This window comes from Pistacia vera, unplaced genomic scaffold (genome assembly GCF_008641045.1).
Source record: "Pistacia vera cultivar Batoury unplaced genomic scaffold, PisVer_v2 Contig1031, whole genome shotgun sequence".
NCBI classification, from domain to species: domain Eukaryota; kingdom Viridiplantae; phylum Streptophyta; class Magnoliopsida; order Sapindales; family Anacardiaceae; genus Pistacia; species Pistacia vera.
Genome location: NW_022195063.1, coordinates 80,671 through 95,116, shown reverse-complemented (window position 1 = coordinate 95,116; position 14,446 = coordinate 80,671). Strand labels below are relative to the sequence as shown.

Sequence of the window (14,446 nt, the reverse complement as noted above, 5' to 3'; positions counted from 1 at the left end):
TTCATTAACTCCAATTAATTATGATTCCACTTTACTAAGCTCACCCTCTCACCTTACACAGCTGTCACTTAATTATATTTCTTTCAACCACCAAACCTCAGACCATCAATCTTATCTTAATCCTACTTGATTGCTGTTGCATTAAAACCGTGATCCTAAATTACTATACTGCCCTTTAGTTAAATTTTCACTCTACATATCCAAAACTCTTTAATGTGCGAAATTATTTCTTTACCCTCTTAGTATGGTTTCTTATTGGGACCTGAAAGGGGTCCCATCTTTTTGAGGCCCAATGCAATGGGACCAAAAACGGCAGCGCAGGAGACCTTTTACTCTTTACTCTTTAGGCATCTTCCCCCTCCGACTCCATATATAAAAATTCGGTCATTTTCTTCTTCTTTCTTACCGGTGAGAGTAGAGTAAACTCTGTAAAGCAAAAGGTGAATTCTCTATTTTCAGATTTTATTCAGACCAATCTAAAGTACATTTGTCTCTTTTCTTTTTAATGTTTTTGATTTTTTTTTTTTTTTTTAATAAACAAGTCTATATTGTTCAGATCTCTGAGGATTCGTTGTCTCTTTAGGTGTATGTTCTTCAGTTCCTTGGGTGCTTAAGTAATGAATGCTTGTTAAGGTTCCTCAAGTACGTCATTGCCGGTAATGCTTAGATCCAGCTTTACTTTTAGTTATAGATCAACTTCAACTTCACTGTCTCGTTTACTCTCATTTTGTTTTGTTTTTTGGTTCTGTAAGGAACAGTTCTCTATTGTTCTTTGCTTCTTTAGTTGCTTATCTTATTCCTTTTCTTACTTGAGTTTATTGGTGCTGTGAATATGTATTCATGAATTTTCTTTTAAGTGAAACCTTAAGTTTGTGTTGATTTAAAACATACATTTAGGTTGTGTGGCTTTACTTATAATTTACTAGTAATTCATGCAGTCATGTGCTTCGTGTTGAAGTTGTATTGTGCATTAATACAATTAAAATGCTGCAGGTTGGTGTATTTGGATTTATACTGCAACTGTAATGGGAAAGACTCCTGGAAAATGGATTAAGACCTTATTTCGGGGGAAGAAATCCTCCAAGTCTGGCTTTAAAGGAAGAGATATTCTGGTAATTAATTTCTATTTCCTTCTTAATATTTATGATTTAAATTTATCAGCTTCTTTCCTTTTCTCTTCTCATATGTCTCCACATAATGAAATATTGCTTCGAAAAGGGTGGGTAATTGCATGGCTAGAATGTAGTGCTGAAGTAAATTCACATATCCTATTTGATCTTCAATCATGAAAATCATTACATGATTGAAGATCAAATAGGATAATCAATTAAGAGACTGTTCAAAAGCTTAAAAGTGACTTTTGTAGAAAGTGAAGGTGGAATTGTCATTGGCTAGTGGACTATAATGCCATAACTTCTTTTGTAACTGCAATTGTGTATATGCTAGTTCTAATTGGTATCTGAATCTTGTCTTAAGAAATCTGCAAACACAGGAGAGTCATTAATTTCTTCTAAAGTGCCTGTCTCTGATACACTTGTGGCTCCTCTGTTGATCTCGCCACCTACTATTGAGACTGGTTCTAGAATTGGAGTGGACTCAAAACAGGGTTTAGCTGCAGAATTACCAAATGAAGGGGCTAATGTTTTGTCAGCAAAAGAAGATGGAAGTATTCAAAAAGTTATTGATTTGGGTTCAGAAAAAGACCCTGATAGAATTCGGCATAACCAAGCTGCCACAAAGGCTCAATCTGCATTTAGAGGTTATAGGGTAAGTTCTTCTTGCTCTGTTAAGACCTTGTCTGAGAGTTAAACGTAATGAACTCTGAGCATTCTCATGTTGCGTATTTGCAAACCTAGTTTTCTATTATTTTTCAATTTTTACAAGTTTTGATTTGATCTATTAATTTTATTGAATGATTTTCTCCGTTAACAATAATTTTCATAATGTTCTAGAAATTTCGTAATGAACTCTGACTCTGGTATCAGAATTGTTGATTGGTCATATGTTCAGATTTTACAAATTAAAATTGGACATGTGGTGAAAGCGTTGTAGAAAGAAGGGCTTTAAGTGTGTTTTGGCACAAGTGTGCAAAATTTGCATTTTGTGTGTTTGATTCTAGTACATTCTTTAGATGTAAGTTTGTCTATGGCAATTCAATGAATTAATAATTCAAATGTGATATGAGCTTATCTTGCTCTGAAATTAAGAATTTAATGATCTTCAGTCCTCAACGTGCCTGCTACTTGTATTGAAACATTTTGCTCGCTTCATGAAGACAGAAGACCGAGCTCCTTTCATTGATACACTGTTAGTAGACTTCAAATGTTTTCTTTATGAATTAATGAGTACTATATTAGTTTTGAAATGTTTCTTTGAAAGATCATGTAGGCAATAAGAGACCATGTTAAACAGACTAGGCCGTAGAACTCCTTAATTTATAATACAGGTGAAGGTGCTGCACAGTTAACTGATTGAATGCATAGGAAATTGGAGTTTGGATTTATTTCCTGCTTGAAGGGAAGACATATAGGCTTTACAATGTCACAAGGGTCACACTAATATAAGATGTTTGCTATAGTTTCCTAACTTCACACTATCCTGCAAAGCTAACACGGGCAACAGTTCTTTCAGTTTGAATGAAGTTGAAACACCTTTCAGCTTTATGTTTTCAGTAAGGTATAAATATTCGATTCTTTTTGTAAAGTTTCTGTTGTGCTGATGTTAGCTTAATTTCTTTGAAGGCTCGCCGTGCATTTCGAACCCTCAAGGGCATCATAAGGCTCCAAGCTCTTATTCGCGGTCACTTGGTTAGAAGACAAGCTGTTGCTACATTTCATTGCATCCAGAGCATTGTTAAGTTTCAGGCACTAGCTCGAGGTCAGAAGGTTAGACGCTCTGATATTGGGATTGAAGTACAAAAGATATGCAGCCAGGGAGTAGTTCTGGTAATTTTTTCTGCTTTATTTATATGGTAGTTGTTGAATTTTCCTATCATATCTTTTATCGGAGAAAAATACCTTCAGATTATGTAGCTCCCTTAGTTTTTGTTTCACAGTAAACAAGCATTGAAAAGCCTTTCATCATTGTATAAAAGAATAGATAACATAGGTTTTGATGAATAGGCATGTTGAATTTTCTTTTCAGTATTATGATAATATTTTTGTGTGTTTTAATTTCATCAAACCTTTTCTCCTTTAATTTTACCCCTAATATTTATGTTTCCCATCAGGTTGCTGATTGTTCAAATTCATCTGGAATAAGTACATCTACTCTTGTGAGGAAGCTCTCAAAGAATGCTATTATTCAGGAGGTAAGATCAACTTATATATTTCTGGCATATAGCTCAAAAAATTCTTTTCTTTTAGGTACCACTTCTAAAATGTTTATGGCTTCAGCTTTTCGGAATGAGATAACTCTTGATAGAAGGATTTTATCTTGTTTTGGTGCAAAAGTTCATTCTATTGGATTATGCCGTATGGGTGGCAGGATGGGATATTTCCTGGTCTTGTACATGCTTCCGTCAAATTTTTTCCCTTCGTTGAGTGCTTTTTATAAGACCAATTGCTATCCTTGGTGCTTTTGATGCATTACCATTCGCTTGTCTGACATATCAGCTTAAGAATTTTTGTGATGGCTGTATAAGTACCAATCATCTAGGTGCACCATGCTGCATTTGTCATCATGCCAATTAATTAGTACCATGTGGCTGTAAATTACATTATTCTTATGACAAATGTCAGCTTTTGGCTTCATCACCATCTGCAATGCCTCTACGCCTGACCTACAACCCAGGGGAACCTAACTCGGCCTGGCAGTGGCTTCAGCGCTGGACGAAGGTACTATTTTGGCAACCCCACCAACAATTAAAGAAGAATATCCAATCAAAGTCTCGGACCAAGCGTGGCAGTTCTCAAACTGTAGAAACTGAAAACGGTGTTTTAAAGAGAAATTTCAGAAAATCATCTAGTATGAACACTGAAAATGGCTCAATTCGTTCTACTTCTGAGTTTGAGAAATCCAAACGCAATCCCAGGAAAGTTTCCACGTATCCTGTTGATTCTGTTCTTGAACATCCACAAAATGATTTTCAGAAGGTAAAACGCAATTTAAGAAAAAATTCCAACTCCACAAAAGAAGTGACTGAGCAATTGGAGGTTGATAATGAGAAACCAAAGCATGGTCTAAAAAAATCATCAAATTCTGCTGTCCCTGATGTTCCAGTTCAGGGGACCAATGATTCTATTGAGAAGATGAAGGATGTGTCCTTGTCAGTGTCTAGACATTCTGATGTTGATACAAATTTGAAATTGCCAGAAGATGATGGTTCATTTGATGAGTTACTTGACCATCCAGCAGCCGACTTTAAATCTACAGAGAACAATGGTAAAGTTGAAAATATTCAAGGGACAAATGTGGAGCTCAACTCTAAGGATCATCATATTAGCAGTGAAAACCCAAAAAACAGCCAGAGAAGGGCCTCTTTACCTGCAAAAATTGATCATCAAGAAAATGTGTTACATAGTACACAAAAAGTGCCTAGCTATATGACACCAACTGAATGTAGCCCAAAAGTGCCTAGCTCTCTGGCACCAACTGAATGTAGCCCAAAAGTGCCTAGCTATATGGCACCAACTGAATCTGCCAAGGCTAAGCTTAGAGGACAAAGCTCCCCCAGGGTTTTCCAAGATTCAGTTGAGAAGAATGGTATAACCAGGCGGCATTCTCTGCCATCTTCCAATGGCAAGCCAAGTTCATTGTCTCCAAGAGTAACACGACTTGTTCAAGCAGCTGGCAAAGGGGTAGTCAGACCGGACCGATCCCTTACATCTTCCCGAGATGGTGGTGGTAAGAACATTTGATCACATTCTAGTATGCCCTTTCTTTTGTAAGTTCGTTATGTGTGACGACATAAATTCTAGTTCATGGATTTGTACAGATACATAGACACATAGATACACATATTTACCTATTGGTGGGTTCTTTTGGAATTTGGATATTAAGGATGATTTAAGCATAGGTTATGCATGGGAATTTTATTTTGTATTAGGGCCTACTTGAATCCTTCACTCTAGACAGTTGTTATGTTTTGCTGTGGCCTACCTGTCCACTGAAGTTCTGCTTAATATAGATGAACAATTCTGTTGTCTATGATTACTGATAAATTGACATCTTCACTTATATTTATTGAAAAGGATCATAAGTCCTCGGTAACCATATATTGTAAACTATTTTGTTTTTTGGGTGGGTTATTATACACAGAGTGGCTATTAATAAGTACTTTGAGTTCTTATTTGACTTGAAAAAGATTTTGAATGGCTAATTCTCTTTCTGATTGATTGTTGTGGGCATTCCGATTTCAGATAAGGTGATCCAAGCAGAGTGGAGGAGGTGATTTTGCACTATCCCATGAAAAGTCAATCAAAGAGGTGAAAGAAAAATGTTAAGTAGGATTCATTTGCATCAAAGAGTTGTAGAACAATGAAATGGATGTCAGGTACTAAATAGTGTGTGGTTTGTGCCAAGCGTGTTAATTAATTTTCTCACTTGTTGGGTTGTAGGTTGGTAAATATTTAAAGGTCCCAAGGCATGGGTTGGTTATTTTCATGTTTTTTGTGATGTACAATTAATTTTACTGTATTTTTAACTCTAGATATTAAAGTGTGAGAAACTTCTATTCAAACTTCAACCTTTCAAAGGTGTAGTTGAAAAATCTGATATTATATATCAGAGGAAATATCTTGCGTTACCATATTTACCCACTCTGATGGTCTTGTTGATTTACCCGAGCAATCTTAATTCTTAAAACATAATTATCGGACATGACCCATTAATGAAGATGCCATGATTTCTTAAGATTGCCTGTATTGATACTATCAGTCCCAACTTCTGTATTTGGCAACTTCTCTTATTGCGACTGTGAAAACACATTATTGCCTTGAAAAAAACGAAGAGTTCTATTTCTTATTAGGGTCAGCTATGATGCACTTTTATTGACAGTGTTCTATCTCTTTGCTGAGGTCCTAATTCACCAAATGCAAAAAGCATGGAGTGAAGTTCCGGGAGTCCAGTCAGGGTGGAACTTTGCCAGGCTCTTTGTGTAACCGTTTCCTAGATAAATGCACCCATAGCCTGCTGATGCACCCCCATATATTGTGGTTTTTTTATCATAAGACCAGATAATTTTGCCTGTGTTGGCGTCCATTGTGTATAAAGGACCATTAGGAGATACAGAGCCAGCAAAGAGGAGATTGTTTACTGGTGTGACAGGCGCTTGTGCAGTCATTGCTGGGATTTGCCGTCTACCAAACAATTTCCCCGGTACTTGCATCCAGAGCCACCCATGCTCCAGCCGTTGTTCTTTGTGTAGAAGGTGCAAGAGGGAAACTCACTCGGTCACTGTTGGCAATGTTTGTATACACTCTTTTACCATCAGTGGCTGCACCCCAGAGTCCTCCCTCCTTCCCACCTGGTCCAGCCAACTGCAATCCAAGAAATAAGACATTAATTTTCCTTGGGTTAAAATTAAGAGTAAATAAGAGTTGCAGGCTTACCTTGAACCACACTGTGTCACCATTGTCACGGTCTAAGGCCCATACAAACCCACTCTTTTGTACAGCCACTGCAACGTCGCGTATTGTCTTGTTTACATATATGCTAAGTAGCGTAGGAGCCTCTCCAAAGTCAGCATCAATGCTTGGCCCTGGAGGACAGTCGGGGTTATTAGGAACTAAACATGCGAAATAGAATACATCATAACCACCCAGTTGCCTTGCCCAGGCAATCCTTCCAGAATCAATATCCAATGCAAGTATTGAATTGAAGTTGATATCAGGTCCAGTGCACTGATCCGGTTTAGTTGGTGGTGTTGTTTGATTGTTTTGCAACTCTTGGCATCGTAGCACATCAGGAGGAGCTATGTAGAGGTTCCCAGTTCCTATATAAAAACGTCGTCTTTTTACATCAATGGCAGGACTACTTCCCCATATAGCGGCTCCTGAGTAACCACCCAGTTTGCCTCCATTATCAGGAAGCATATAGGTTCTCCATATGACTCTACCAGTTCGAACATCTAGCTTTGCAAAGCTGCCCCGGAAACTACAACACTGTTCAGCTGGTAATGCCTCTTCTAATGACGATACTCCAACGTAGAAGCCCTTATTAATTGAAACAAGAAGTTCTTTAAAGAAAATTTAACAAATGGTCTATATCCTGAATTAATTTCACCGCAAGGAAAACACTTATTTTCGTCGTAATAGGAACATCTCCCATCGGACAACCTATAATACGACATCCGGAACTACGTTAGACCGGAATCGTAGAACGTGGGTCAGAAAACTTCTATTGCGACGACGGCTGCAAAGCAGAAGGGCTATTTCAATGCCACCTGCGTCGCAATAGATTGCTAACACCCTATTCTGACGCCGGTGATCACTATCGTATCTTGAGGATTTAAAACTTTTCATTTCACCCCCTGTACATTACGCAACCTTCATTCACCCCCTGAATGAACAAAATTTACTCATGGATTTGAAAAGCCAAAATTAAAGATTAGCTGGGTTCACTTACCCTAGACAGTGATTTGAGCTCGAGGACGTGAGTCTAGCTGAGTAGACCACAGAAGTCTCCCATTTGATCTAGTAACAGCGATTACAACTGCAGGGCCATATATTCCAACAATCAGTAAGCCACCGGCTATGGCTGGAGTTGTTCTTGATACAGTAACGTTAACGATGATCCCAGTACCATTTAATCCTGTTAACTCACCAAGGTTCTTCTTCCATATAAGAGCACCACTGAAGGCATTCACTGCATATAAATTTCCATTCCATGATGGAAAGTAGACCACTCCGTGACTCCTTCTGCTATTGCTGGAGTTGCTGTTATGTCTTTACCAGCATAGAATTTCCATCTAAGCCGTAACTTCTTCACAGTTGATGGATCGATTAGCACCTCTTCACTAGCATACCTCCTGTTATTTAAGTCTCCTCCATGATTTAGCCACTAAAAAAGAAAAAACAAACAAACCATAAAATACGTAAAATGAATATAGAGACTTTGCTCCCTAGCTTCAAATTTAATTATTCCTAAACTTAAAAACATTGAGCAGCTGAAATTAAACAAAGTATCGGCACTTGCATGAACTGCTTGTGTGTAATGCATAGCTTCAAATAAGCACATGGACATGAGAACAATGGTGATGATCCCATGAGACTTATGGGATTTGTTATTATAGGCCATGATGAGTAAAGTAATATCTAAGGGAGGAATAAAAAGCAGTATGAAACTGGCTATTTATAAGAATCTAGAGTTCAACTAGAAAGAATTTGTGTAATTAGTTCTAGTTTCAATTTTCTGTTACTACAAAAATAGAATGTGACGTTCCAAAATCAACTTTATCATCATATTCCATCACTAGTATTAAAAATGACAAGAGTTTGAGATCTAGCTAACGGTGAGGGATACCGCTAACGACTATACACATAATGTGACGTTGGGAAATCTCATTTTGATATCTTTAATCCTTAGACAATAATATATGAGTAATGTTAGCCTTACTCACTTTTCTTACTCATTTTTATAAATATAAAGCATAGTATGTGTACTATGAACATAGTACGGATACTATATGTTATTTTAACAAAGGTGAGTAAGAGAAGTGAGTGAAAAAAGTAAGGTTAGCATTTTTCATAATATATTGAGCCGCTCATTTTTATAAATATAAATCATAGTATGTGTACTATACGCATAGTACGGATACTATATGTTATTTTAACAAAGGTGAGTAAGAGAAGTGAGTGAAAAAAATGAGCAGGGTTAGCATTTTTTATAATATATTGAGCCGCATAGATGATAAACCCTGATTTAAAAATTTATTCCTAAAATAAATTATTAAATGTTAATTTTTCCATAGTAGTTTTAAAAAGTAACTCTTTCATCCCTCGCCTCATTTAGGCGTGGGAGGTCAGATCTATGAGAAAATGATGACTGATGGAGATGCAAAAGAGAAAGGAGGAGGAGGAGAAAGAAAAGAAAAAAAAAAAAAAAGATGAGAGGGAGAAAAGTAAAAGAAAGCACTGTTTTGAAACCTAGACCGGATCGATCGGTCTGACCGTCGATCGACCCCTTCTCCGGTCCCGGTATATCCTAAACTTGGTTATAGTAGTTAGACCAGATTGACACGTGGTTGGACTGGCTGAACAGTGTCAAATCGCTGGTTCAACCGTCGGGTTAGGGAACTACATTCACTACTAGCGCTGCTGCCGACCATTTAATCTGGTTTTCTACCTGTTTTTTTTTTCACCAAAATCACTTGAAAACATCACCCTAACACCGTTTCTAGCCATTCCCAACCTTGATTCACTAATTTTGGCCGGATTTTGCACATTCTCGTCTCCTTCATCAACTCGTGCGACTACAGTTCCAGGCCCGATCTTGCCTGATTTTGGCATCGTTCGACCTCCCTGACACCACCATTAATTAGCTTCACCTTCACCTCCACGAGAATCCTTACCATTTTCAATCCCAGTGCACTTCTCATTCATCGCTCATCGTCCATGTCTTGTTCGCGCGACCGTCTTCCTCCCCAATTCCGGTAGCTTTCGACGCCAACCATCCCACCTGATACCACCATAAGCATCACTTTCATGTCCAGATCAAAACCCCTATCATCTTGAACTTTGATTGGCAACTGATCATCGTCACCGCCATCGATTTCCTACCTAGATCGCAAGGGTGTGTTTGTTGGATTTCAAACCTGAAGGGACTGATGTGTTATTTCTCAAGGGTGTGTTTGTTGGATTTCAAACTTGTTAGATATGATGACATCACCGGTTCAAACTGCTGATCGAACTGGTTGAATTGCCCGACCCGGGAATAGGCCTGTTGGCCGGGTCAGTCCCTGGGTCAAGTTTCAAAACACTGAAAGAAAGAAAAGGTAAAGTGAAAAAAAAAAAAAAAAACATTAGGTTTATTATGAAAATTTCACAAAAGGTTAAAAACACCCTTATTAGCTTTAGGAAAAAAAAAAATTCACTAAATGTGGGCAAGGATCCTATTTCACATACCTTTGGGTGGGTTTGTAGAATCGCTATAGCTATGGAAGTTTTCTAAAAATACCCCTATTTTTATTATTATGTTATACTTAATTTGTAGAGGCAAATTATTGTCTTAAATATTTTTCATTATGTATAAAAAATCCTAAGGAAATTTGAATGACATTAATCATTTTTTCATAATTTTCTAAATTCCCTTCTAGGAAAACAAGTTCTTTACCAATGTAATATATTAAAATCATTATTAGTTTTATTAATTATACCATTAAATCATTATGCGTCACAGTCAAATAAAACAAAAAGATTAAACATTTTTTGCAAATAAGGTTTCATTATCTTTCATTACACCAATCAAAATCCAATGATATAAATTTTATACTTTAATACAACAGATTCTTTTAAATTTTAGTTTTTGAAAGATTAAAAATAAAGATAAGCATTCTAATTATTATTTCAAACATATTCAAAGTGCTACTATTTTTCAATAAGTTTCTTTTTTTTCTTCCTGTCTATTGTTTATTTTAAATTGATAGCATTATTATTATTTTTTCTTTGTTTTTATTAATTGATTACATATTTGTTTTTAGTTGATATTTTATCCCAAGAATTTATAATTGAACTTATGAATCTGTATTTAAAAAGCTTAAGAAAAATAGAAGTTTATGCAGATTTAGTTAAACTTTAGAAAAGAGTTTCATCAAATTTATCAGAAAAATAGTTACCTCGGAAGTATGATAAAATAATAAAAAATCCCCAATGATTTCAGAAATAACAAAAGTGCTCTTGTCGATAAGTTTTAGGTGTTAAAACGGGATAATATCATAGATGACCCTTAAGGTTTCCAAATTTATCATTTAGATAACAACTTTTGCATTTTTTATCATAGATTTTAATCAAAACTTGAAATTGTATCATGGATACCCCCTTTGCTCTAACTTCATTATGTTTACCGATTGTTGTAGATGACCAAAAAGGTAACTTTGTTCTTATAAGGAACTGTTAGGGTAAAATAGTAACTTTGGTCTATAAAAAAGTGTTTTACCAGCCTAACGGCAACATGACGGGGTTAGCAAAGAGAGATATTTGTGGTAAAATTTATAAACTTTGAAGGTTCATTTGATATGCAAAGGAGTATTTATGATACACTTTCAAATTTTGAGGGTAGTTTATGATAAAAAGTTTGAAAGTTATCATCCGAATGAAAAACTTAGAAACTTTAAGGGTAGTTTATGATAATGTCTTGTGTTAAAATAAAAGATATTAGGGTAATTTGGTAGCATTTACTAACTTGGAACATGTAAATTTTAATGGTTCACTAATGATTCTTTAACAATAAGGGATTTTTTGTTATTTCATAAACACCAGGGGGTTTTTGTTATTGTTTAATATCTCAGGGGATCTATATCTTTTAACTAAAAGAAAAAAAGAAAAAAGAAAAAAAGAATATACACTTAAATAGATTATAAAGAAAATGGCAATCTTATTTTGTATTGTGGAAAGAATACCTTGAACCGAGGATAACTCCCTAGCAATAGACAAACGTACAAGAGACCGAATAAAAAGTAGTGTGAACAGAGAATTGATCAACCAGATCATCAAAAGATTGATATGTTTCTTGGTTTCAGTGTTCTTTGTCGGAGAAGTAGCTATGATTGAATCTAGGGTTTGTTAGAAATTGAAGTTTATCATGGAGTGTTGGAGTAAAGTAACTGAATTTCAGCTCATTATCGGGTAAAAGCTGCCGGGTAGTTGAAATTGGTCAAAGCTCTTTTAGGAAGGCCCTCGTACTATGATGTCATGGGAAACAATTTTCTGATCGATTACTCAGCTCATGCCTTCTGGATGGTAGAAGGTAATACTTTAAAAATTGGAAGACTAACTTCAAAATTCGTTTGAAATCTATTATAACTGAGATTATAAATATTGAAAATCTATTATAACTGAATTACAAATGTTAATTTCAGTTTAAATAAGGTAAGTTACAATGCTACAAGGGCTAATTAATAATCTTCATGGTCATTTAAGAACAAACAGAAATAATATAAATTCTCCCTTTAATTACTTAAGCCGTTCACCGATCTTTACTAGTCCCAGTAAAACATGGCAAGAATAAAAGTTAAAAGAGATTAAACTAAATATACAAATTAATGTATACAACTGACATAACTCCTATTCACCCATAGTTATTCAATATTCATTCAGTTATTTTGTAAAACATTAATTTGCATGCAGAATTGTACGTACACAGTATTATTCTAAAGTGAATTATATGATTAAGATTATCTTTACATTGCTTTGTATAATTATAATTATTGGGGAATTATTTTGTACACTAATTCCCTTCTTATATTAGCTCCCTTTCTTGTGTCACTTTACCATACAGTATATAATTAAGAATCCCTCACGTATTATTAATGTTATACTATGATAACATTATGGTATTAGAGTTACAGTTGTATATTCTATATATTACAATTATCAGCATAGTTGGAATTAATGGAGCGTCATTAAGTAGTATCCAAGGAAATGGGATGGTTTGAATGTGATGCATATCAATACCAATATATAATGATCGCTTCAGGCTTCTGCATTTGTGGAGTTATGTATCTAATGGTTAATCAGTCCATATTATTATACTTCAAAGCAATGAAATAATTAGACAAGACATAACATAATGAAACAAAAACATGAAAAAGGATAAAAGAACTGCAATCAGGTAACTTTTTTTGGATGTAGATTCCACAATAAACCCACAGTTGAAGAAAACCCAAGGATCAAATTACTGCAAAAAAACAAAAATTCAAGAAAAGAGGGGCAACATCAAGATGAAGATTAACAATAATCCAATAAATAACAATGCCTTGCGAATACATTTAGCAGTAAATTAATGTCAGGTGGCAGCCAGAGTTCCCCCAAACACTTCATTCCTTGGAAAGGTCTTAACTTAAAGAGTTGCAAATATGCACCAGTGAAGTGGTCAAGGGAACTCCAGTTGACAACCGACTGTTTCTAAATTTCTCTTGATTGTTATGCCTTCTATTTATAATGAAATTAAGTTGGAAATGTTATCAAGAGATGGTGACCAAGCCAGCCATTTTGTAGGGTTACCATAGATAAGGAGATGAAATAGATCAACTCAACTGAAATTTCTGATTTGAAAGTAGTCTGAATGATGGGAAGATCAAGTGTCGAGAATATTTTGAGGTGAGTGGTCATAATCTCTCCCCATACATGCCTTTTCAACCTTTTCTATCTTTTCCAATATTCATACAAATGCTTTTCCAATTCAACTGCATTAGCTAGATAAATAAATCAATTCAACATATATACGCTACTTAAGCTTTATCTAATCTAGAAACTGCGCATGCTTGTTCGATATTTCTCTCTCGTTATGTACAATAATCTAGCCTAGATTCGCGTCCAGGTTCACAAACTCAACGTACATATTGTCCTTTCAGTCTCAGATTTGTCTGGCGGAGAGAAAAAGGATCAGAACATATACGTTGCAACTTGAAAAAGAATTTTGAGGACAAGTGTTCTTAAGACCCACCCCTTTAGGTATAAAACCTGCTTGATTCTGAATGTGAGCCCGGATTCGATTGGGCTTGGAGATATAAACTAGCAATCCAAGTGATTTCATGATAGGCAGTACCAAGTCAAAGAGTAGTGTCGTATAAGCTCCGCTTTGTTATTAAGTATGTAAATTTGAAGAATTATATTTTCAATTCATTGATTTCTAATACATAGTTACAGTCCTTATATAAGTAGAATACAATCCATTGAATCTTCTAATTATGTCAATTATAAATTACATAATATACTGACATAATTAGGAGATTACATAATATCAAGAGTATCCTAATACTGACAAAAATAGGAGATTATAAAATATTTTGGAAATCTTAACACTCCCCTTCAAGTTGGTTCGTAGATGTCACACATGTCCAACTTGTCTAAAACTTGTGAGAATATACATTTAGTAAGAATGTCGGCCAATTGATCTTCTGATTGAATCTTGGGTAATTCAATAATATTTTCATCTAGTTTTTCTTTGATGAAAAATCTATCTACTTCAACATATTTCGTACGATCATGTTGAATTGGATTGTGAACAATATCACATATTGCTTTGTTGTCACAATATAACTGGATTGGTTGATTAGGTTGATAGCCCAAATCTTGCAAGAAAAATCGTAGCCACAAAGCTTCACAAATTGTAAGGACTGTTTTCTACTTGTATTATCATAAAATATGCATAGTAAAATACATGTAAAATACCATAAATAGTTGGACCCAAATTTTTCTTTTATTAAACATACACATTCTTTACACAAAAAGTTATATCATGTACAAAACATTAAAAGCAGGGTGGACAGTGTAGCCATGTCTTTTCA

At 35.3% G+C, this 14,446-nt stretch overlaps 1 protein-coding gene and 1 pseudogene across 3 annotated transcripts; one reads left to right on the top strand and one right to left on the bottom strand.

Annotated features, from left to right (window-relative positions):
- Positions 1-298: 298 nt before the first annotated feature.
- Positions 299-5,804, top strand: LOC116124124 (protein IQ-DOMAIN 31-like). Of its 3 annotated transcripts, none has more exons than XM_031409831.1 (8): positions 299-440; positions 557-656; positions 994-1,112; positions 1,477-1,767; positions 2,742-2,945; positions 3,230-3,310; positions 3,741-4,845; positions 5,361-5,804. In XM_031409831.1, the coding sequence occupies exons 3-8, from the start codon at positions 1,026-1,028 to the stop codon at positions 5,390-5,392; spliced, it is 1,800 nt and encodes a 599-aa protein (XP_031265691.1). In that variant the 5' UTR covers positions 299-440; positions 557-656; positions 994-1,025; the 3' UTR covers positions 5,393-5,804. The 3 variants fall into 3 exon arrangements, with proteins under 3 accessions (XP_031265691.1, XP_031265694.1, XP_031265704.1); XM_031409834.1 differs by having other exon boundaries at positions 365-440; positions 584-656; XM_031409844.1 differs by lacking the exon at positions 557-656 and having other exon boundaries at positions 370-440.
- Positions 5,805-6,025: 221 nt separating this feature from the next.
- Positions 6,026-9,449, bottom strand: LOC116124095 (annotated as a pseudogene).
- Between the last annotated feature and the right edge of the window lie 4,997 nt (positions 9,450-14,446).